Here is a 23,489-nt window from a genome sequence, read left to right as displayed (position 1 = left end):
CAGGGCTTCAAATAATTGAGGGAGTTATTGTATAAGTAATTCACACCAGGGGACATAACCTAGATTCAAAGGAGTGAGTTTCATATCAAGGGGTTATAGATAAATGGGATTTTAGTCTATATGAACAGATGAAATAAACAGCATTTGATTATTAAGGAAGAAAGAGGTGTCCAAGCATTTTTTTTTTTTCAAGAAGATTTGAGAATGAAAGATCAAAGTTGCTGCAATAGGTCACACAGCAGAATACTCTTATGGAATCAAAATAGCAAGTAAATAAATTACACCAAAAGGGTTTGGATTTTCTTGTTTGTTTTTAAATTCACTGACCTCCTGGTCTGGGTCATACGAATGAATTATTTTTGCTCTTATTCCAGCCATGACACTGGCATATAATTTGTGGTAGAAAGTAGGGACTTGAAGTATTCACGGAACTGTTAAGTTATTTTCCCCAAAACACAATGGAAGTAAACTGCAAAGTATGCAGTTGTCTTTTATGGGCAATACTGTCTGAATGCTCATCTTTCTCTTTATATTGTCACCCAGACATGGTTCATCCACATACAAACACCTCATCGTCTCCAACCAAAAGCTCTCAAAAATACAAATTTTAAAAGCTGTTGTGTGTGGAAGATAGTTGGCAATGCATGTTACTAATAGGATTGTATGGATAATTTGGCAATTTGGACAAACTGACAGCCCTGCCAGGAGCCTGCTCCTCACACCGCGATGCCTCACCTCACAATACTCTGGCCAGGTGAAGGAAAGGCCTTTGCTGCACAACACATGTGGGAAGAGTTCCAGAGATGTGTTCTTGACACCTGGTTGCCCTGTTGAAGATCTTCTGATGTTTCTGAGCCTCGTGCTTCCAGCCTCTGAAAGCGTTTTGCCTGCAGCCCTCACAGCTGCTCTGGAGGGGGATGCAATGCAGTGTCTTTGCCTCAGCGCTTTTGGCGGGAAGAGCGGGGTTGAGCGGTCACCATATTGCCACAGGCTCTCGGAGGGCTTGTTGCATCCTCTCCTCTCAGCCTCGTGGCTTCACACTGTGCCAGACACGGGGAAATGCCATCCCAGCACTGGGAAAGATTGGAGAAATAAAAATTTGTAGTTTAGCAAAAGTGAGATGGGGAGAGGAGGAGAGTAAATGCCTGTGAAGTGCTGGGAGGTACCGTTGGTGATGGTGGAGCCAGTCCTCTCAGAGGAGGAGCAGCCGTTAGCAGGCAGCCCCACAGGGTGAGAGAAGTCTGAGGAGGAGCACAGCGCTGGGGGCACCACTGGTTTGCTGGCAGGTAACAGCATGCTCTGGAAGTAATTAAAGGTGAACCATAAAAAGCAGTGCAGAGGGAGGCCAAAACAAGCATTGGGGTTTTTGTTTCCTGAGGGAGACACAAGGACAACTTGGAGTTGGTTTAAAATTTCACGCTGCTGGCCTGGCTCTCTCTCATCTCCTCATCCCATTAATGTTCTGCAACCTGTTGGGTGGAGTTGTGTTGCCTGCGTTACAGGTACAAAGCAAATTTCTGGTGGTGTTCTAATTTCCTTCATCAGGTGATTCATGTAGATACAGGTATTTTAAAAATATATCCTTTTTTTTCGGAAAGAAAAAAAACAACCCTGAAGTAGTCACTAGTCTTTGCACTCAACTAGCAACATAAAGTGGTAAGGTGCATCCAAGTTTTGTCATCTTTACTCTCTCCTTCTTTTACAGGCTTGCCATGGCTTTCCTCTGTGACTGAAGAATCCCTACTGTGCATTTCCTGGTTGCAATTCAAAAAGGATATTCCGACCAGTTTGCTATCTGGAGCAGTGCAGAGAAGAGAAGGTAAAAAGGAAATTCGTGTGGTATTGGTTTCAGCTTGATAGCCCTGGAGTCTGAAACTGTTGTATAGCCCCAAGTCCAGAAAGTACATAGGTTTATGCCTAACAAACTTCTTAAACACTTAGGAATGTAAAGATACGTATAAGTACTTGGACAAAAGCAATGCAGGTTTCCTTAGTCTGCTGGTATAGAGCCTATGGATGTTATTATCTGTGGATCTGAGAATCCTTTCCTATTCCCATTAAACACCTTGATTTTTTGATATAATGAAAATTGCAGCCGTGCCATTTTTGATCTGTTCACCTAAGGATGCAAAGTCTGCTTGCTGCCATCAAATTCAAAAGCACGTCTGCCACTGAGTTCAATAGCTACAGGATGGGCCCTGTTTTTTTTTCCCTGTCATTTTATTTTTTCTTTTTGTTTCCTCCCCAAAGGCTCTCTTTAAAGGGTAAAACCCACTGAAGATACAGGTCCTTCAGAATCAAACAGAATTAATGAATTTCTCAAGCTCGTTTTCTGAAGTAGATTTTTTTCCCTTCCTGCTTCCTGCCACAGTCACATCCTTTATTCAGTACCATGGAGGTACAGCTGCATAGTGGAGTATAATTCATGAGAAAGAAACGTGTGTGCTTGGGATTTAAAATAACACGCTCCTTAATTATATTTAATAGTGCCTTATCAATAGACTGATAAACTTGGGTGTTTGCCGTTCCTATTGATTATGATGCTCTGTAGCAGGCAGAGGCAGTAACTGCTGCTGCTGATGGAAAAGAAAAGGTACTGGAAGGAGGAGGGGAGAAGGAGGTGGGAGACAAGGGGATTGGCTGCTTGCAATGTCAATCACAGCTGCGGGGCCCGGCTCTTCCGCTGCTCTAGCCCTGGCTCTCCCTTGAACAGCTCCTAGAGAGAACAAGGCGTGCGGAGCCCAGATCACCAGCATCATGCTCCTTGGGCTTGGATCGTAGATCCCCCCTCTTTGAACATTAAAATAACTCCTTCGCACATCAGCGTCCCAGACAGACCCAGCGAGACAACAGGCACGTGAAAGAGAGTGAAAAGAAAGAGGAGGAAGAGAAAAATCTGCAACCAAGTGGACTAAAGCAAAAAGAAAGAGTGCTTTGCTTGCACAGCTGCAAAGTGGGAATTTAAAGAACTGCAGAGAGAAATTCCAGCTCATCAGCACATACACATTGCAGAATTACAGATCCAGGTAGAAATGACATCAACAGGGAAAGAAGGCAGCGGAGCTCAACATGCACAATATGTTGGACCCTATCGTTTGGAGAAAACCCTAGGAAAAGGACAGACAGGTTGGTTCCTTTGCAGCAGCACCCGCGCCAAGGGGAAGGTGCTGTAGCAGCCAGTGAGGTGTTGGGGATGGGGTATGTGAGGGATCAGGTTTTCCCGTTTGCCGATTTAATGAAGATAATATTCACAAAGGATTTTTTTTGCTTTGTTTTTAATATCCATGTTATTTTTTTCTCTTAAAAAAAAAAACCAAGATGCTTCATGTTCATTACTCCTTCTTATGGGTGGTGTTCTGGTGACGGAAGGAGTGCATGCAGAGGAAAAAATAGATGATGCTTGTGGTGGATTTTCACATCAATTTCTTCTCTGCCCTACTTAGAAGTCTTTTCTTTTTAATCAAATTATATTGAAATGGAAGGTTCACAGCCTGTAGTACCAAGGAGGTGGTGGTGGTGGTAGTGGGGGAGTCACCAGCAGTATTTCATGACATCATGATTGAAAAGGGTGTAGTCCTTAAGGTGCAGTTGGTGGTGGGAAACATATACAGTATATCTGTGGCACTGACTGCATTGGGCATTTACCAAATATGGATGGATGAGCTGGTGATTTTTTTGTGTAGCATCTGAAATAAAAGAAAAATAGAGGATCAGTAGCAGAATTCTGGTTATCCTATGTTTTTTGTAAGAAGGATGAGGGGGAGGGGAGGTTATTTAATTATTTCTCTTAAAGCTTGTTTATGAACTCACCCCCAGCAGATCTGTTTGAATGGAACAATGGTAAGAAATATTAAAAAGAGGAAACAGAGTGGAGGGAATTAGCGGAGAGCAGGTGCTTCTGCCCTACATGACATAATTAGATCCTCTAAATGCGTTAAAGATCTGGACTTGCTGTTGCTTGCTTAGATAGCATATTCACTTCAAGGGCAGGGGATCCTTAATTGGAAGGAAAACCTCTAAAAGAAGCCCAAATGACTATTCCTTTTTTTATTTTATTTCATTTTTTGTAGTAACAGGTGCAATAAGCAATGGGATCTGGCAAATTCACTGGACTGGGGAGACCCCCTCCCCTCAAAGTGAATTGAGTCTTGAGATGATAATTCAGGGAAAGGGGAAATTAGTAATAGGGGGCTTCTTTGGGCATGTGGGTATTAAGTGTTGTTCATTATGGTGGGACAATAAAACATGATGCATTGTGGTGGGGTGGTTTTTTTTTGTTGTTTTTGGTTTTGTGTGTGCGTGTGTGTTGTTTTTTCTTTTTTCTTTTTTTTTTTTAAACCAGCCGAGCTTTGCCCATCTGTTGTCTAAAGGTTTTAATAGGCGTTTCCATCCCCAGCTGCTGCCTCTGCTCTGCCTGCTTCCTCATTGCCCTGCGTGGCAGCAGCTCTGCAGTCCGCAATTTTCTTAGGGACACAGTCAAAATCCAGATCTTTCTCTGTAAGAAGCAATGCTCTTCTGAGATGATTGATTATAACCCCCCCCATCTTTCCCCTCCTCTTCACAACCCCATAGCAACCGTTCAGAGACAGGGATGGGGATGACATTGTCTTCCAGTGAAAGTGACTTTTATTTATATTTATATTTTTTAATCCTTTTCATTACATCAGCTGCTAAAGGTAGCTATCTGTCAGTGTTTTGGGTATCACCTTTATTTATTCTTTGCATGGCTCAATAAGCCCTTACTTGTGCAGCTGTATCCTCACTAAAATCTGCTCTGATGATGAAAATACTCCACCAAAAAAATGCAGTATGTTGGTAATAAAACTATCCTGTTTCTTTCGGTAATCTTTTTTTTCCTGGGTACTCCAGGTGATCAAAGATCCAGCTGTGGATGACAAATTCATTTTTGTCTTCATCACCACTTCCTTTTCGTTTTCTCACCCTCTCAGTACCCCTCCCTCTCATGTAAAACACAATCGTCTGATTCCTGAAAATACTACCGCATTAACCTTTCGCTCCAGATCTCATAGCCTGACGTTGTGGTCCTAAAGGGTTATCTGCAGCTTTGGTTATTTTTTTTTCCTCTCTGCTAATCTTCCTATCTTCCTCCTAAGTGATTAGAGACGTGGGGGTGGAGGGAGGAGAGCATGCGTTTAGAAGCTGCTGTTGGCCTCTGCAGTTTCTCAACCACCTGGACAAGGGTGAAAGTTTCCTTTTGCAGTTTTACCACATAACTGATCTTAATAGATAAGTCTCTGCTGCCTGTGCACATGAGTGCGCATAAATGCACAATGCACGGTGTCATAGAAGCTGGAGGTGGTAAAGGAGGGAGGGGAAGAAGAGAAAGGCTTAAAAGTAGCTGATGTCAGCCTATGTCTTCCTTGCCATACCTACTGTCGATCAACATAATAATGCACTGAGGTGAAATCTAGCTCAGTGTTAAACATACATGGCTGAATATGGAAAGATGCCTTCTGGTCTTCTCGCGTTTTCTGTGCTAATCACATTTGCTAGCATGCAGAATGCCATGAACAGTGTGTGCTGTGTAGCTGGTCCTCATCCTGCTTGTTTTGAAGGGTAAGCAAGCAACCTGCAGCATTTCAGAGAGATGACAACAAGCGCAGTATGAGGGCCTCATTCACCATACTGTGTCGTCATGGTGTGTAACTTTGAATTTGGGTTGCAGTGGCATATAGCTCAAGAAAAACAGTGACTGTAATTATTCCCTTAAAGCTTGACTTTAAAGCTTGGAAGATTAGGAGGTAATAGCTTGGAATACATATTTATTTTTTTCTGTGGGATGGGAAAGAGAAAAATTTTGCAAAATATAATGGTCAGTGGAAAGAAAGTCTAAGTTGTGTTGCTAAATCTTACCCATTTTGCAGTGATCTTTGTACTCATCATTTCATTTTGTGTAAGATACTGATTATTTCAGATATGCGAGCTTTAGCTTTGCTCCCAGGTATATTAATATTATGCGAATCTGTTAATTACTCTAACCATCTTTTACTTAGATCAAAAGAATAGTTTTTTGGAGTGGAGCATGGGTTTGTAGTTCAAGGCAGACTTAGGGTGCTGCGGAAGGGTAGTGTGATGGTAAACAGAATTATAACTAGCCTGCTCTCCATGAAGTTCTCGCTGATTATCATCTTAATAGCTGAGAAAAGTGTTTATCACCAGCAGCTTACTGGTCTCTGCAAAGAGGTTCAGATGCTGCATCTCTGACATTAGTGGAACCTAATGACATCTGTCTGTGGTTAGGCAGATTGACGTGGAAAGGCCTTTAATTCAAATAGGTGGGTAACAACTGTTGTTTCAAGTGTTAATTAGAATTCAAAATAAGATGCACAAAATTTGTCCTGAGTAGCATTCTGTACTGATGTCTCAAGCTTGCCGAGGGTGACTGATGCTACAAAGAGAGGATGAAGACCTCTTATTTGGAGAAATCAGAAAAGGACTGCGTGAGACAGAGCTGAAAGATGTATGTGCTTATGCCTTTGCTGGTAGCGGAAATGGTAGAGAGAAGATATGGGAAATTGTTTTGAATAACGTAGCATAAGAACTTACAACGCGAGTATTGGCATTAGATGGTCTTCACTGGCCTGCTTGCTTTTGTAATAAGTTAAATGCTGAATGTCTCCCTTGTTTTTTTTTGCAGCTGGATGAATGGTTTTGTTGGAATAGAAGCAGCAGTGTAATTTGAATTATTATACTGCAAACACCTTATTTTACAGAAGTGTTAGTGCAAAAGATTATTTCTATTTATGTGATATGAGGGGAAAGGTTGGTTTATGTAAGTTTTTTTTACAGTTTTTTATGTAAGTTTTTTTTACAGTTAATTATAGGAGGTTTCCATTGTAATTAACAGTAATGAGGAAAAGGATGTATGTCACGTTACAGTAATACATGTGGAAACAGTGCACCTTAAGAAACCCCAATCACACCTAAACATGAAATACTGTTTTAGTTTTCCTAACTCAGACATTTTTTTCCACTTGCCATTCATTTTGTATTTTGTATATTCCTCTTATTGATTTTTGTTCCACTGGTATTTTGGCTTACGCGTTTTCTTTCTTCCCGTTAATCCCATTTCACCCTCAAAACTCTTTGAAGAGTGTCTGGATTGCAGCTGTTAGTAAATATTCACTATTGTCAGAGGTGAGGGACTCAAGTATTATTTCTTGTGAAGGACTGCAGAACTCCAGTATTTTCTTGTATTTTCATTTGATATTGCTTTATGAACTTTGGCATCGTAGTTTGCTATGGCACCAAATCAATGCGCAGTCAATTTCCAAAACACTGTTCTGTCTGCAAGTAATAAGAGACCAAGTCTACATGATTGTTACCCTATTAACTTTAAGATAATCTTCGTGAAAAAAACTAATGTTGCTGATCCTTATTGTTTTATGCCTTTCATTCATTTCAGAACAAAGAATACTGCTGAAACTCATGTCACTTTGACCTTTGACAAAATGTAGGGGTCTTTTTTCTGTATTGTATGCTGTGTGACTTACAGCCATTTCTTTTATGTATGTCTTGTCTGTGTGAGCCATCAGCAAGGTGTTTAGCAGTATGCTGTTCAGTTATATAAGAGAGATCATTATGTTTGAGTCTCAGCAAATTCAGTAGTCTTTTATTCAGCGAGGCCTTGAACAGGATGTCTCTTTGCAGCCTTAACCACCTGTTTCTGTGACATCCTCAGAAACTGAAGTTTATTTTTTTGTGTGTGTCAGACTTGGTTGCCATTGAAAGGTTCAAACCTATCGGAAGAGTGTTTTGTAGACAGTGATTTCAGAAGCCTGTTTTGTGTTGTCTTTATTTTTTTTCTGTATCTGGCTAAACAAAGTGTATCCTTTTTGTCCATACTATTGTAAATGTATTTTTGTCCCATTTGTTAGATACGGAGGGAATTCTAAAATAGTTCTGTGTTATTCAGTTTAGTTATCGAGATGAATATATGGTTATTGATGCGTAGTCATTGTGGTTCTCTCCATGGCCTTTTCTTAAAGTGCGTATTCTGTTCATGTTTTCATCTATGTTTCTGCTTTCCTTATGAGAATCACTTTCAAAATGGTAAATCTGCACCCTATTTTCATAATAGCCTGTGAGGACTTGATTGATTAATTAACAGCAATACTAGAAATAATAGTGTTGCTAGAAATACAGTACTGCATGCAGTACTGGGGGCATTAAAAGTTTTAAAATCTGTTAGTGAAATTTTGCCAGGAAGATTAAGTCATAGTTACTTAGGCTTAATGGATTTTCCAGTAATGATTATGAATTTTCAGAGATTTAGTAGCTCTTAACTTCAGGTACCTTTGGTCTCATTGTTTGAAAGTACTGTTTTCCTGCATTTATGATTGAAATAATACTGATATTACCTTGAGAGTTGTGCCTTGTGTCCAGGCTTGGAAGTCCAAACTTCCCTTTTCTGACTTGCACTTTTTTTTCCATGCAGACTCCTCCCTGTTTGCTACAGTGAAAACATTTATGAACCTCTGACCTTCTATGAGCTTTGTGGAGGCATGCCATCAATCTTTTATCCTGGTATAAGTAGCAAAACTATCATGGGCTTATTGAAACAGGAGTAGGCTCTGAAGGTTTGTTTTCATTTGTAGAGCACAGTAAGCTTTCTCATCCAGGAGTTGTTAGAATTCAGATACACTGTCAAGTGAGTAGGACTAGGTGATTATTTATATATCAACATTTCAGACATCAGCAGAAATACAGAAGCAGTGATTTTTCAAATAGAGTTCTTGTGCTATTCAAGTGCTTTTTTTTGCTTTCTGTCACTGTCCTAGTCTCACTGTAGTGGGAATAACTATCTTAGAATAGTAAGAGTTTGGAGAAATGAAAAATGTTCAGAGGTAAATTTATTAAGAGTGGAAAAATTTTTCTTCCTAGAAAAACTGTGATGAACAATTGTAGTATTTTGAATGAATCCTTAAGATTGCTTTTATGAATTGCAACGGAGCAGCTGGTGAATGTTTTGGATTCACTGTGATATTTTTTTAATATACCACAAATTTACTCCATACATTATATTTTAGAGTCTTTAATGTTATATGCTTTATAGAGTTAAATAATAATTGTAATGGCAGCAATAAATGTTGATATTCCTTTCAAAATTAGTAGGTAGGTAATATGTAACAAACGTAGGTGATGAAAGCTTACTGGGTTTGAAAAGAAGTGAGAAATTTGGAATTAATGCCTTCTGAAGTACTGGTTCATGAAAAACCTACCATGTATATAGAGAACAGTCCAAATGAGAACAGATTGAAGCCTGGAGGTGGATTTTTATAGTGGTGGAGTCGAGGCAGACACACAATTGGATGCTTAGGCAGTGATGTTCTTCAAATGCTGTGAAGTGTTAACTTCCCCTGTGAAGTCGGTTGGTTCAGTTGTGCTGACTTAAGTAGGAAGCTCATCAAGCCCATGATAAATAGGTAAAGGCAAAGGAATTTTTGTCATGGATTGTTCTGTTAAGAAGCATCCCAAAGAAATTTTTTGGTTTTGTTTTTATTGTAAACAAACCTGGAATGTTTAACAGTCTTATATGATAATAGTGTTGGGCTGCTCAGGTCATGCATAAACAGTACTGTTTTTTCTACAAAATATCCATAGCAGATGTAGTAATGTGAATTATTTCCTGTAAATGCTATTCATAATGAACTTCAACAGCCTTTATCTGCAGTGTCTGTAAGCGTAGAGTGATCTCTTTAAAGTCTTTTGTTGCAGTTTTTTGGTTTGTGGTTGTTTTTTGTTTGTTTGTTTGCTTTTTGCAAACAACTCTTTTCATCTCCTTTCATTATGTCTCTTTACGTCACTTTCAGATTGGTTGTGCTTGGTCAATATTCAAAGATTTTATTTGTACTCTTGACTGTAGTCTGCTGGATATGTTGTGTAAGAGAATCATGCTCCACTTGGATGGCATTGCAAACACTTCTGGTATAAATGTTTGCAAGTGCTAACTCTGAAAATGTAGTTTTCCTGCATAGTTTGACATAATTCCCATGAATGCCCTTACCTAGAAGGCAGTTTTCTTACAGGGTATCGTAGGGGAACTCTTGTGTCACAGCTAGAACTGATGATTGAGCATCTGGTGAAGGGGGTGGCTGGCCCAGGAAGCACAGGGGCAAGCAATTTACCTGTGCTTCCCACCTGATTGGAAGGGGTGGGCCCAGGGAGGGCGCCCAGGATCCAGCTCTCCTGTGAGCACCTTCTGGGTGAAGGCCACTTTCTGAGGAGGAGTGTGCTGTAGCCGGAGACCCTCATCACCAGCTGGGTGAGTTAAGTTTCTCCTGTACATGATTACTGACATTTCTAATTGCACTTTGCCTGGTATCACAAAGAACTTACAGGAATCAAATTCACTGCTTGTGAGGACCAACACAGGTATTTTCAAAGAAGCACATGTGATTATATCAGACTTACTTCATTTTAAATGCATATTTTGAAATGTATCAGTGGTGTTAGTTAACCTATTCATTTTGACTAAATCTGTTTACATATTAGAATCATTGCTGATAAATATCCCGTTTTAAAAAAAGTAAATCACCATACAACTTCTTCATTTCTTTAGTGCTTTTGGAAATTAAGTTGAAATTGAATTTAAGTGGAACAGAAGAAATTGTGTTCGTTCCTTTAGAAAGTGTTCAAGTGGAGAATGGCTTGAGAGCAACCCTGAGGAGAGAAATTTAAGTGTCAGTTGATGAAAGATTTGGCGTAAGCCAGCAGTGTGCTCTTGCAGTGCAGAAGGCCAGCCATATCCTCTCCATTAAGAGAAGTGTGACCAGCAGGTACGTTGATGGAAGTGATTTTGCCCCTCTACTCTGCTCTCCTGAAGCTCAGCCTGGAGTACTGTGCCCAGTTCTGGGGCCCCCAACACAAGAAGGACATGGAGCTGTCGGAGTGGCTCCAGGGAGGGGCCATGAGGATGGTCAGAGGGTGGAGTGCCTCCTCTATGAGGACAGGGTGAGAGAGTTGGGGCTTCTTATCCTGGAGAAGACAAGGCTCTGGGGGGACCTTACGGTGGCCTTTCAGTACTTGAAAGGGGCCTACAAGAAAGCCAGGGAGGGACTTTTTAAATGGCATGTAGCAACATAGACAAGGGGAAACAGTTTTAAACTGGAAGAGGGTAGACTTTAGACTAGATGTTAGGAAGAAATTCTTTACTGTGAGAGTGCTGAGACGCTGGAACAGGTTGCCCAGAGAGGCTGTGGATGCCCACTCCCATGAAGGAGTTCAAAGCCAGGTTGAATGAGTTTTTGAGCAACCTGCTGGGAGGTATCCTTACCTATAGCAGGGGGTTTGGACCTAGATAACCTTAAAAGTACCTTCCAACCCAAACCATTCAATGATTCTATAATACTCTACTGATATTACTGCAAACACTTTTTGTCATGAAGTCATCGTTTGTGACACAGATGCCTGTAAGATTACTGTTGTCCTATGCACTGTACAAGTGGGAATATGCTGTTTATTTCACAGTGACCTTGGGATGCAGGTTTTACAGTTTAATAACAGAAGCGTATATCAGCAATTGAAAATACTGCCAAGGACATTGACAGAGGACATGAAATATGCTTAGAAAGGGACAGGTTTGGTTTAATGTTAACATTAAGTTCTGACTGGGAAACTGAAATTGAAGAGCAAGGTGTATAAAAATGCTAAGTGTTGGTATTTAAATACAAGCAAATCCAGATACATTCCCTTTGTAGAGTAACCTTCAGGCTGATGGAAGCAGTTGGTGTATTCAGTGCTGGGTTAGGTGGAGCAGAATATTTACTTTGCTTTGTCAGCAATAATGGTTATATTTTAAGAAAATTATTTGATTATTTCTGTAAGGCCACAGATCATGATCAACTGACATAAACTGAAGCTGTCCTAAATTATTGTTTCAGAGCTTTAGTAGCTGAATTTCCAGTGTTAGTCAGTTTTTGTTTGACTCTTACTGCTCCTTCAGTTGGCTTCTTTGCATACATATAATCGCATATTTAATATTAAAAACTAAAGAAGGAATTGAGAAATAAACTTCATCTGTGATGTTGTAAGGGTTTGGTCTAGAAGGGGCTGTTCCTTGCTCAGTCAATAACAGGTTCTTCTGCATTTTCTTATGTGCCATCTACTTAACTGATGACGGTAATTGATAATTTGATAATCAAGGAATTTGGAAAAAAGTTTGTATTTTTCCAGTTACTGACTAAAGGAGTTTATTGCTGGTAAAAACAAACAAAACTGTTTGAGATTTGTAATGCTGACAGTAAAAATGAACTGATACTGGGTTTAGGGGACAATGAGAAGGAAAACAAACATAATTGGCTGAAGATGTGTAAATGCCATCTCTATTTTCTAAATGTACCAACTCTAAGTGGAAATTATATCTATGATAATATTTCTAGTGAAGTACTGAACTTTTACAGTTCAATAAATGGATAGGAAACTCTTCTCAGGCATCCATTTAGTAAGTGCTTTTCTGGCTTCCTGTGCCTACTTAACAAACAACATACTCTCTTTATATCCTGAGGCTATTGCAATTTTGATTTGCCATCTTTTGCAATGTATGTTTAATGTTGGAGAAAAAACATCTGTGATGTAATGTGTATGTATATATTTTTGGAAATAGCACCTACATTACATATGTATTAACAAGTTCTGCTTTTTGCAGCATCATTTGTCTGTGTATTCAGCCTTACATGCTATAATGCAAGTGCCTCTGTCACTTAGGCATTAGGCACTATTGACTGGAACAAAAATAATGGAAGAGTTCCATTCTGGGGAAAGCAAACTGGTCTAGACAAAAAATCTGTTAGTTTTCTGCTGTCCCTCTGAAGCCTGCTCTTGGGCTTATGAATTTAAGTGTGACGAAGGCTTAGGGGTCATTCTTCAGCAGCAGATGAGAATGTGCTGGGTCTTCACATTGACCCAGCAGGGATTCTGGTGGAACACCTTTTCTTTTCTGTAACTTTCTTCTTAGTTATTTTTGTGTCTGGCTAGCATCGTAAATTTCTATTCAAATACTGACCTTGTAAAAATGAATGTTTAGTTGGTCATTGTTGAGGTACCTGTAGACCTTGTTTGTGATGCTGGCTTGTCAGCCTTACGATAATACAGTTCATGAGGAAGCACAGTAACATATTTCTAGCTAAATGTGAGCTGATGTATTGTTTCCTTTGTTTAAACAATATTCTGCTCTACTGAAGTCTGAGCTAGGCTATCACAGGACTATGCCAAGACAAGTTTTATTACATTTAAATTAAAACACCAGTTTAAGTAGGAAAAAGAAGGCTTCAAGTTCTAGATCCTTGTGGAGGGAAATGGACTGAGTGACATTTAAAAACTACTTGTGCCTTGTGCTGACTCATCGCCAGCTGGAGGTTGAGTTATTCATCTTGCCTGCCATTTGCCCACAGTAAGCTTCATGAAGTGACAATGTGGATTTCTTTTAATAACTGTGACCTGTCTCCAAGTTTAGTGAATTGATTTGATGCTCAGATTTTTACCTTACTGGAATCTCTTCATCCCCTCTATTCCAAAGCTCTTGTCTTCATTTCAGGTTGTAGATGGTGGGTAGTTGTAGCTGTCACATTGAGGTGTTCTGCTGTCATGAGATACAGGATTGAGCTACAGCTTTCCTTTTGAAGTTTGGACTGTCTGTGCTTTCACTCCTCTTACCTTGCCTGTTCAACACAGTGGCTAGTTCAAAAGTTAACATCCTTATCTACAGGATGCTAGACACACGTTTGGTTCTTTCTATAGCTGCTGTTTCCTAGAGTGAATTAGTGAAAGCCTTAGGAGGGAATTCTCAGAAAAGTTTTGGTGATGTTACAGTTCCAAGACTGAGACCCTTTATAATTTCATCTCTGTTGTGATTAATGATGAGAAAAAAATGTCCGTTTTCTTACTTTCTCTCAGAAGAGATTAAGGATTAAATCAGTTTCTCCTTCCCTTGTGGAAGAATTTATACCTTTCTCCTCAGGCATTCAGCATGAAACATATGGAATCTTTGAGACTTTTCTTGTACTTTCAAACTTCGTTGACACTGGTTAACTTACTCTAATGATGTAGGAGGAATTAGAAACAGCCTGAAGAAATAAATTTTGTTTTCTTAAGAAATCAGGCTGAAGCAAAGCTGTCACGAACAGTGCAACTTCTTGGAATTGCATTTAGTTTAGAAAGCGATGAGGTGCTGCTGCGGCAGACTGAGTTCACTGGAGCACAGACACTTTGAATTTTGCCCCTCAGCTTGGTTAAGACTAACATCAAGTTGAGAGGAAGAAGTCATGTTAGAACAGACCACATTATGATCTAACACTGTGAAAATCCCCACCCATCTTGGTAAGCTGGTTTCCTGTCTGTTTTCTGCTGCTGAGGCTGTACAAAGCAGGGGTAAATTGGTCCTTTCTTTTTCTGATCCGAGTTCAATGACTGGGCAGTGTGGGAAGAAGGGAGCCCTCGCTGTATTTCCTCCATGTATCCATTTTGGTCTAGTGTCAGTATTTGAAGTAGTCCTTTCCTGCAGAAAGCTGAGAGGAAGACTGAGAGTTGTTTGTATGTTTGCAATGCCTGTCTGTACAAAAATGGTCACCATAGACAAAGCCAAGTATTATATTACAGCTTGGCAATGACACAAGTGCCATAGCCCTATTAAACACGGGCATTTGTTTTTTTGAAAAGGCATGGCCATGAGTGGCACAGCTTTTAAGACTCCCTATGCTGTGTGAACTGCAGCCTTAAACAGTTTTTCATTAGCTTTTGAAACTAGTTAAATATATGTGTTTTTTTCTTATGAATTTGTAAAGCTTGATGAAAATAGTAATTGTCAATAGGAAGATCTCTCCTAGTGTTTGTTTTTTTCTTTTTTCTTTTTTTTTTTTTCCTGTGCTGTGTTTCTTCTGGGTCTGTGGCTTATTTCATTGCTCGTGTTTGTGAAATTGCATCTCTTTTTGCTTCTGGTTGTTTTCTGATTGTACTGAGTATATTACTTAGTCAAATTCCCCACTCAGTTACATCTGTGCAGCCCAAATGACTTCAAGGCGTTGCTCAAGTTTGTCTGAGAGGGAAGTTTGACCCATGAGCACACTTCTCATTGATGATAGTAGAGGCAGACCTCTGGCAGTGTTCTAGTTACGAAGAGCCTAGGAATACATCTCTGCAGTGAATATTCAAGTGAATTAGAGCACAAAGTGGAATAATACTGTAAGTGAATTCAATTCGCATTGAAAATACAGGCATAGCATAGAATTCTAGTAATTCTAGAAATTACTGTCTTTCCTCTTTAAAGCAGAAATCTGCTGGCTCGTCTAACAGAAAAATTAAGGTAGAAGGTTTGAATACTTCAAGAGTAATTCTTTTCTAATATTCTGTCTTTCCTCACTGGTTTGTGTTATACATCAGCATGTAGGAGATATCCTTACATTTAGTATTGCTGCACCTTTGCTAGGGGCAGATATGACCGAACTAGTGGCATAGTTGGACGTTTGCCATCTCATTACCAGGTGGCTCTTCCTTCTCAAAGGAATTGCTGCAAATGTAGGTGTCATTTCTAGATCTGAGCTGCAACATTCATCATTGCTTTTACTACCATCAGCTCAGGTGAATGACAGCTGAGAGCCTCTTTATCTTCACCAATACTTCTTTCTTCTCAGAGTGTTTTGATACCTATGGCCTGGGAACTAGTTCCTCTACAGATTGCTTCTCAAGCATCTGTAAGAATCTTATGTGCTTCTTGAGTGTCTACTATTCATTTCCATGAAGTCTGCCGGAGGGGGGAAGCCCCAGTGTGGTAGGTCTTGTTCTCACTGTACAGGTGGAAACTGAAGACGTGCCAAGGGAAAAGGATTTTGATCTGTTGACGTGTCTATCTTGCCATCAGAGGAGTGATAGTAGCACCAGTAGCTAACACTCCGTCTCCTGGTGGAAAATAGGGCACTGCAGACTGTGTGAAGTTTAGGTAGGTCTACCTGAGCACCTCAGACCTTTGCCCTGTGCAGAAGTCCAGGCTTCCCCATCTTTACCTGATGATGTACTCACACCATTTGTGCCTTTGTTATGCTCTGTTGACAAACCCCCATCAGCTAGAAATCAAGGTGGTATGTCTGATGTGGATAAGCTGTGTTTGTATACAGTGGACTGTACAGATGATAGGAGTGTGTATGATTTCATTGCAGGGTTACTTTTTTCCTTCATATGCTCAAAATACTGACCTTGTGCTTTACTCTGTGAAGTTCTAAATCTGCTGTGAAAGATTATTCTGTGCTCTCAATTCCTATTGGATTAAGGGTACTCAGCTTCTCAAAGGATTGCATCCCTATTTGTATTCTTATGCTCTCTGAAATACTGTTAAGTCCTAAACTGGTGATTTCTTGGGGAAGAGCAGTAGAGACACTTGTACAAAACAGGCTCTGTTTGTGTCTTTGTGCAGCATAATGCAGATTACTCAGAAGCAATAACTATGTAGTTGTCACTGGCCCTGGAAGGCTCCCCCACTGACTTGGGTTGGAGTGTCTGGTGAGTTAATTTGTCCATTTTTCATGATGCCCTACTGTAAAACTAACATAATGCTGAAGTTCTCCTTTGGGACTGACAGGATTAGCTGGATAGTAGTGATACCATTTTAAGAAGTAGGAAGCAGCGTGGAAGGGCCTGGCATAATGCTACTTTTTTAGACCTAGTGCTTTTTTTTTTTTTTTTTTTGCAAGTGTTCATGTGCATGGTTTCAGTTCATTTATTATGTATCTGTTGGTTTTTATCTCCTGATGACATAGGAGATCAGTACATAACCTGGTCTTTCCAGGTGATACCTTTTCATGCTGCATTTGTTTTCCATAGCTTCCCCTTCTAATTGTTGTAGTCTTGATTCATAAGTGCTGAAATTTCTGGCTGCAATGTAAAACACAAGTTGGCTTAACTATCCAATAAAATGTAAGAATTGCTTTGATCTTCCATTTTGACAGTTTGTGGTTATGCTGACTTCTGTTACTTTTTTCCTTAGAGGCATTTGTCCCTTATCTCTAAGACAAAGTGTCAGTGAGTTTAAAAAGAAACAAAACAATGTTTGTGTGATGCTTTGTGTTCTACTTATAAAAGATTTATAACTTGGTCACTTTTCTTTATGCTCCTGTAGAGCCAGTAGAATTACACTGCAGTGTTAAAGTGCAGCAGTTTCATTTCCCTGCAGGCAACAGCCCTCTGGTGGTGTGTTGAGTTTTCTTGTTTTGTTGTTTTGTTTTTTCCTCTTGTGAGTCATTGGGAATTCTGACAGACAGATAAGATTTTAAAAATGCCTCAGACTAAATTCCTTCGTAGTCCTGTGTCTTCTCTTCCTCCTTTTTTCAGACCTCACCTCGTCCACCCCCATCTAAATTTGAAAGTGAAATGCAAAGTTAATAAATGCATCCACTTGATAATAGCAACAGTCTTATTTGGTCGAGTGATATTTACCAAATGCTTTTTCAGTAAGCTTCAGCTTACAGAACTGTTGCCTGGAAAAGGGTATAGGTTGGTGTGAAGTGGGTGTGAGGTTAATGGGTTACTGAGCAGACTGATTGAACTGTTAGGAATGCAGGCATTTCTGAGGAGGCCAAAATTCAAATATCAAAGAATTATTTTTATTTTTAAGGGGTGACCTTACAAGTCTGTTATGGGTGCTACTGTTAGTTGTTTCATGTTACTGCCTGGAAAAATATTTCAGCTAATGAAGAAGGAGAATGCTCTGATCAGTGCCTTAGAAGTGAAATTTATCTTTTTGCTAGCATCAGAGTCAGTTGTCACTTGAGTTCCACTTAGTCCCTCTTTTGAAGGATTGTGTTTTTATTGGGAAGCTGAAACGGGAGTTCAGAAAGTAGATGAAGTAAAATATTACTTGTCATTTCTGAGGTGGTAACCCAGAGTTCTGTGCACAGGTTTTTCAGGAGCTAAGGTTATAACAGGGATATGTTTAGTTTGTTTCAGGACTATAGTGAATTTCAAAACCACATTGCATCTGCAACTGTATTATTGTAAAACACTTTGTAAGAAGAGGTAGGGCTCTGTTATGAACCCTGAAGTTATGTTATTTTAAGAAGGGGAAGAAAACAAGCTTTTCTGTAGTTGAGGCTGAACAGAAAATAATTCAATTTTAAAATAGTTTTTAAAATGCACCTCTTTGAGTGTGATGTTTGAGATCTACTGTGTGTATGAAAACTGAAACAATTTACTATAGGGATTTGTATGTTGATTTTTTTTTTTTTTTTTTTTTAATTAATAAGACTAACAAGGGATAGAATTGATTTGGTATCACAGTACTTATCTACTGTTTTGAGAGAGAGACAGTGGTTATAGCATATGTCTCCTTTGAATTCATTCTGTGGACAGAAAATGGTACAAATCTGTAGTCTTACTAGATAAAGCTTTATGTCACTGGTGATAGAATTACTGGTCGTTATCAATGGATAGGCTAAGATGCATCATGAAAATGCGGTTTCAGCCATGCTGACTTTGGGGGTGTAAGTCTCAACTGGTGAGTTTTTTTATTGTTTTGGGCAGTGTTTCGTTCGCTGGTTTTATGTTGGTTTTACATAGGTTTCTATGTTGCAGGGATAGGTCAAATTTTGACTTCTAATTCTTGTAGTTAACATAGTACGAAAAGGAAGTAAAATGAAAGAAGAAAGCTAGGAAGAAGTAAATGTGCCCTCCTCCCCCAACCCCCTATCTTGAATGCCAGTGAATGTCACAACTGAGTTGTTATTTTACTGGTTTTAATTAAAAAGAAATAAATTTTGGCTCTGAGTAGTGAAAGTGTCTTGGCATAAAAAAAATAAGACAAATAAGAGATTTTTGGATCATCTTTCAATGTAAAATACAGAGCTTCAGTCACCCTAGGGCTGTTCTTTTAAAACATAAAAGTGGAGGCCAAGGCATCACTAGCACTTCTTGAGTAACCCACAGTCTCTGAAGCAAAAATGAAATCATGCTTACTCAGCTTTTTGTGTGTGGCTTAAAAACAGATGATGCTGTAACACATGGCTGCTGCAGTTTACTGATCATTTATTGGAGGAAGAATAGGAATGGGTTGTTACCAACTCAGGTGCTGTTTAAAAACAAACAAACATACCCAAATGGATGAACAAACAAACAAAACCAAACTACAACATCAGAAAAAAATCTGAAAGGTCTACATTTCTTTTTCTAACTTCTTTTTCATTCAATCCATAAAAAGAAGAGTACAAATTCCTGGATGAGGAAACTTGGTTTTTTTCCTTTTAAAATTGAATTTTCTCTCAATAGAAACAGCAGTGAATCATCAATACATGAACAAAAAAGCCTATAGTTCTGTGAAGCTTGCTGCCTTCCAGTGAACTGATATCATCTGTGAAAAATGAGAATTTCTTTTTTTTCTTTTAGCTGTTGTGGTAAACCAAGGATGAAATTCACTGAAGGGGACAGTGCTTGGCCACTCTTTCAGCTCTCTATTTCTAAGAGTAAAGTTTTTCTTCAAGTATACGCCAATTCAAAATGTTTAAAAATAAATCAAGTTACAAATCTGGAAATTAGATGAAAGGGAGTTATCTCAAATAAAGTACGGAATATTTTAAATAGATGTTTTTACCAGCAAGAATCTCAAATTGTTTATTTCTAGCCTAAAAATGAAAGCAGGTAGTTTTTGTTGCTGCTGGAAGTGTTGAACTTGATAAATGTTGGGATTGATGTCAGTGTAGCTGTGCATGTATCTTGGGAAGAATTAAATCTCCAAGACTCTATTCCCTCACCTTAACAGAGAAGCAGCTAAAATTAGAGTAGTCTGATGTGCTCTTCACATTGCGAGCATTAGTCTAAAATGTGCTTTTTAATTGTTATTTCCCATTACCTCCTAACCTGCAAAGTACCGAGATGGGAAAGGAGGCTGCCCTGTTACAGGCTCTGGTTTTGTTAGTGGGATGGGTGTGTTTGCTAATATGACCTTTGCAGTTTTTGCCATCCTAATACTTATCTTGCTGTGGTGTTGCGTGTGTATGTGTGCTGCTTAACTGCATTTTGCAAGTTGTGTAACGTGAGCCAGTTCATATCCAAAACAGTATTTAAATGTAGGTTTCAAACAGACGCCTTGCTATCGTGGAGTTTTTCTTTCCTCTGATTATGACAGACTTGCATGAGAGTCTGAATTTCTCCCTGGTCATCTGATATGCATTATGTATTTTTTTGTCCAGAGGCTGTTTTGTATGAAAATATTCCATAACAGTGGGCCAATTTGTGATTTGTAGACTTCTTTTTTTTTTTTCTTTGAACTTCTTTGGGTTACTGGTATCTGATACAGCAGAGCAGTGTGTCTTAGTGTGAACCTTTTTTGTCTTTCGTTAATGTCTATGTAAGAATTGCTGTGTGCAAGTGTGTGTTGTGAGAAAGCTGTTTGAAGTGAGGGCATTGTATGGGTTTGGCTTTTGAATTATGGATAGACTAAACGGCTTCAGCAAGTGCTTTAATGTAAGGGATATATGTGGAAATATTAATCAAATGAGATTTGTTTATAAGCTGTACCAAAAAAACCCCTAACCTTGTACATTCTATCTTCAACTCTGATGCTTATTTGAAATGACATACTGCTGAAAAGAAGTGTTTGCTAATTGAAATGTAAGTGGGTGACCAAAAGGTAATACATATGCAGCAGCATTTTTTTACGTCCATTTTTGTACTTCTGAAGAAACCATCTCTGCCTCCTATAGTAACAAGTATTGATAGCATCAGAAACAACTTTTTATTTATTCATCTGATGCTTTATTTAAACTTTTTTATTCATTATCTGGCATTCAGCAGGTCAGTGGTATAGGATCACCTTACTGCTCACCCTTTGATTTTTCACTCTTTCCCTGTGGCGACTTTCTCTGTTGGGTGCAGCTGGATTTAGCTTGATTCCCAACCTCGCCAGCAGCATTGTAAAATCGAACTGTAGCATTTGAAAGCAACTGGTCTATTGAAAAACAAGCTGAAGCAATCCAGACTTGGATTTCAAAGGGAATAGAAAGGTCTCGGTCCGTGCTGCTGTTGCAAGCTCAGCATCGTGGGGCTTGATTGACTATAAGCTCACTTACCATTAAGAAAAACTTAAGGATATTTAATTTAATGACAGGCTGTAAAAGTGAGGTATGTGAGTTCATGAAGAAATCCACAGGCAAGTTGGAGTGTTGCTTATGCTGTAGCAAAAATGGCATAACTGTTCTGAGACTGTCAAGTCTTACTCTAAGATTATGCAGCTGCGCAGAAAACAGTTTGACAATGCGTTACCCAGAAACGGTCTGAATTTGTATCCCATTGGCTTCAGTAGAGTTAGTCTGTTTTATCCTCGTGTAACTGAAAGAAGGGTTGAATTCTTTGACATCATGGACTAGGTCCTCAACTGGAATCGATTGATGGAGGGACTTATACTCTCTGCTAGTGGAGTGGCTAACCTTTGTTATGGGTTGACCTTAAGAAAAGCAGAGTGTATGGATTTTTAAATGTGAGAAAGGGCTTTGATATTGTTTTCTCTCTCTTCAGACACTGCTAGTTAAGAGAAAAACAAAACGACGTGTACTATAAAAGGTTGTAGTGTCAGAAGATTTAGATATCATACTCTTTGCAAATAGTTTTTGCCTTTGAAAAAACCTTTCTGTAATGTTCCCGTTTCTTTCCTTTCTTTAAACAAATGGTTATTGAACTTATAGCAGCTGTGTTTCTATGTTAATGTGCAAGCTGTGGTTATTATATTGCCTCTGTTCTAAGATATTCACAAGTACTTGCAGTTGTCTTAGAAAATTGACCTTTGGATTTGGAAAATAACTTCTACAATTGGCCTGTAGTCCCAAAATGACTTCTTTCTACCCCAAGAGATCTTGATAAAAATCTATATGACTAGGTTTGTTTTATCTGAATGTTGGCAGCAGGAGGTGGTAAGGAAGAGAAGGTCATTAGTTCAGTTCCTTGCTGGAAATAAATCTCTGAGAAAGCAAGGATAATCCTTCATTTGAGATTTGCTCAGCTTTTTTCCTGTGCTTAGTTCTATCCACATCAGGATTTATACTTTTTTGTACTTCCTTTTCATTAGAAAATCTAGAAGGTGTTAATTTTGCATTAACATTAATGAACGGCAACAGATAGGAAACTTGCCAAGTTGAAGAGGTACTGTCAGTTACTTTAAATCTGGATTTTAAAGACCTTTGAGTTTCACTAGAATGCCTGTAGGGAAAAAAAGTAATATTTACTCCAGAACTGAACAGAACCACATGCTTAGTTTTTAACTGCATAAGATGTAAAACTCTATAGGGATCTATTCTGTAATGCAAACATCAGATTTTGTCCAAACTCTCATGTTCTTTGGCACTGTGAAGTCCAAGTGTAAGTTTTTCATTCCTACCTCAATTTTGGGTATGTCTATGCTGCAGTTAATACCCAGACAAGAAGAAGGACTGCATGTTGCTGTGATTCAGACTGGTACCTGCATTCCCGAATTTGCAAGTGTCTTGGTTACCTCTGCTCTGCTATCACAGAGTTTTGAGTGGTCAGTTCTTGACAGGCACAACAAGGGTACTGTGATAAAACAGTTAGTTTGCATCAGACTCGAGGACTGTTATGTTCCAGTGTGTGTAGTAGATATAAGTTGCTGCAATTTTTTTTTTTTTAAACTCTCTACTGAACTGACTTTGGAATTGCCAATAGTAAGGTTGTTTTTTTTTCCCCCAGTATCTGTTGGTTTGTAATCGACTTCCATCTGGATGAGTCAAAGCTTATCTTTTGGCTGGTTTTTCTCAATACACAGTTACAAATCTATTCTCAATATCCATCTCTTTAACAGATCCTTTTAAACTCGTGGTGATATTGTATGGCAGCAACTTAATGTCTGTGCTTATATATTGTGTAAACTTCCAAATGAAGGAAGAAGAACATTTGAAATACTTTTATCCTGTTCTTCCTTCTCTAATTGTTCTGTTTTACTTTTACTTTATCATCATTCTGTCTGACATTATGCAATGCATCTTCACTCAGGTCTTCCAGACTGGCCTTTTTCATTCTACTCTGATAGAATCCCTATTATGGTTACATTCTCAGTCTAATTTTTGATCTCACTTAATACTTTGGTTACCTCTGCACATCAAGTTGATGTTAAAGTGTTTGAAGTGATGGCAAGTCAATTAACGTCTCACGTTAATTTAAGAACTCAACAAAATCCAATTCTGATTCACATTATTCTTTCTATTGTGCGTTTGTTAACACTGAATTTCATCTACAGTCATGCCGTCTGTCCTCCAAACGTTGTTGTTAATGTTTAAGTGTGTAAGTGTGACTCAAGTGATACGTTGGTCTTGCACTAGCCTACTGCGCAGGGGTAAATTTCACCCTTTGTGAGCTGATGTGTCCTGTCACATTAATTGGGGATGTTCTGTGCATTTCCTAGGGCAACACAAAGGATCAAATTTCCCTATTAACCCCATCAGAACTGAATTAAGTGATGCCATATCTAGAATGTCTACTTCAAAGCT

The 23,489-nt window shown here is 39.0% G+C and overlaps 1 protein-coding gene across 2 annotated transcripts in view; it reads left to right on the top strand.

Annotated features, from left to right (window-relative positions):
• Nucleotides 1–3,032: 3,032 nt before the first annotated feature.
• The window catches only part of BRSK2 (BR serine/threonine kinase 2), a gene marked incomplete at both ends in the record, with an annotated part of 294,707 nt that continues 274,250 nt past the window's right edge, over nucleotides 3,033–23,489 (top strand). For both annotated transcript variants that reach the window (XM_079537669.1, XM_079537668.1), the window contains one exon: nucleotides 3,033–3,126. In XM_079537669.1, coding sequence (XP_079393795.1) covers nucleotides 3,033–3,126 — 94 coding nt within the window. The remainder of the gene's footprint in view (nucleotides 3,127–23,489) is intronic.

Source organism: Tetrao urogallus, assembly GCF_951394365.1.
Source record: "Tetrao urogallus genome assembly, chromosome: 6".
Lineage (NCBI taxonomy): Eukaryota > Metazoa > Chordata > Aves > Galliformes > Phasianidae > Tetrao > Tetrao urogallus.
This window is presented reverse-complemented; position numbering and strand designations above follow the sequence as displayed.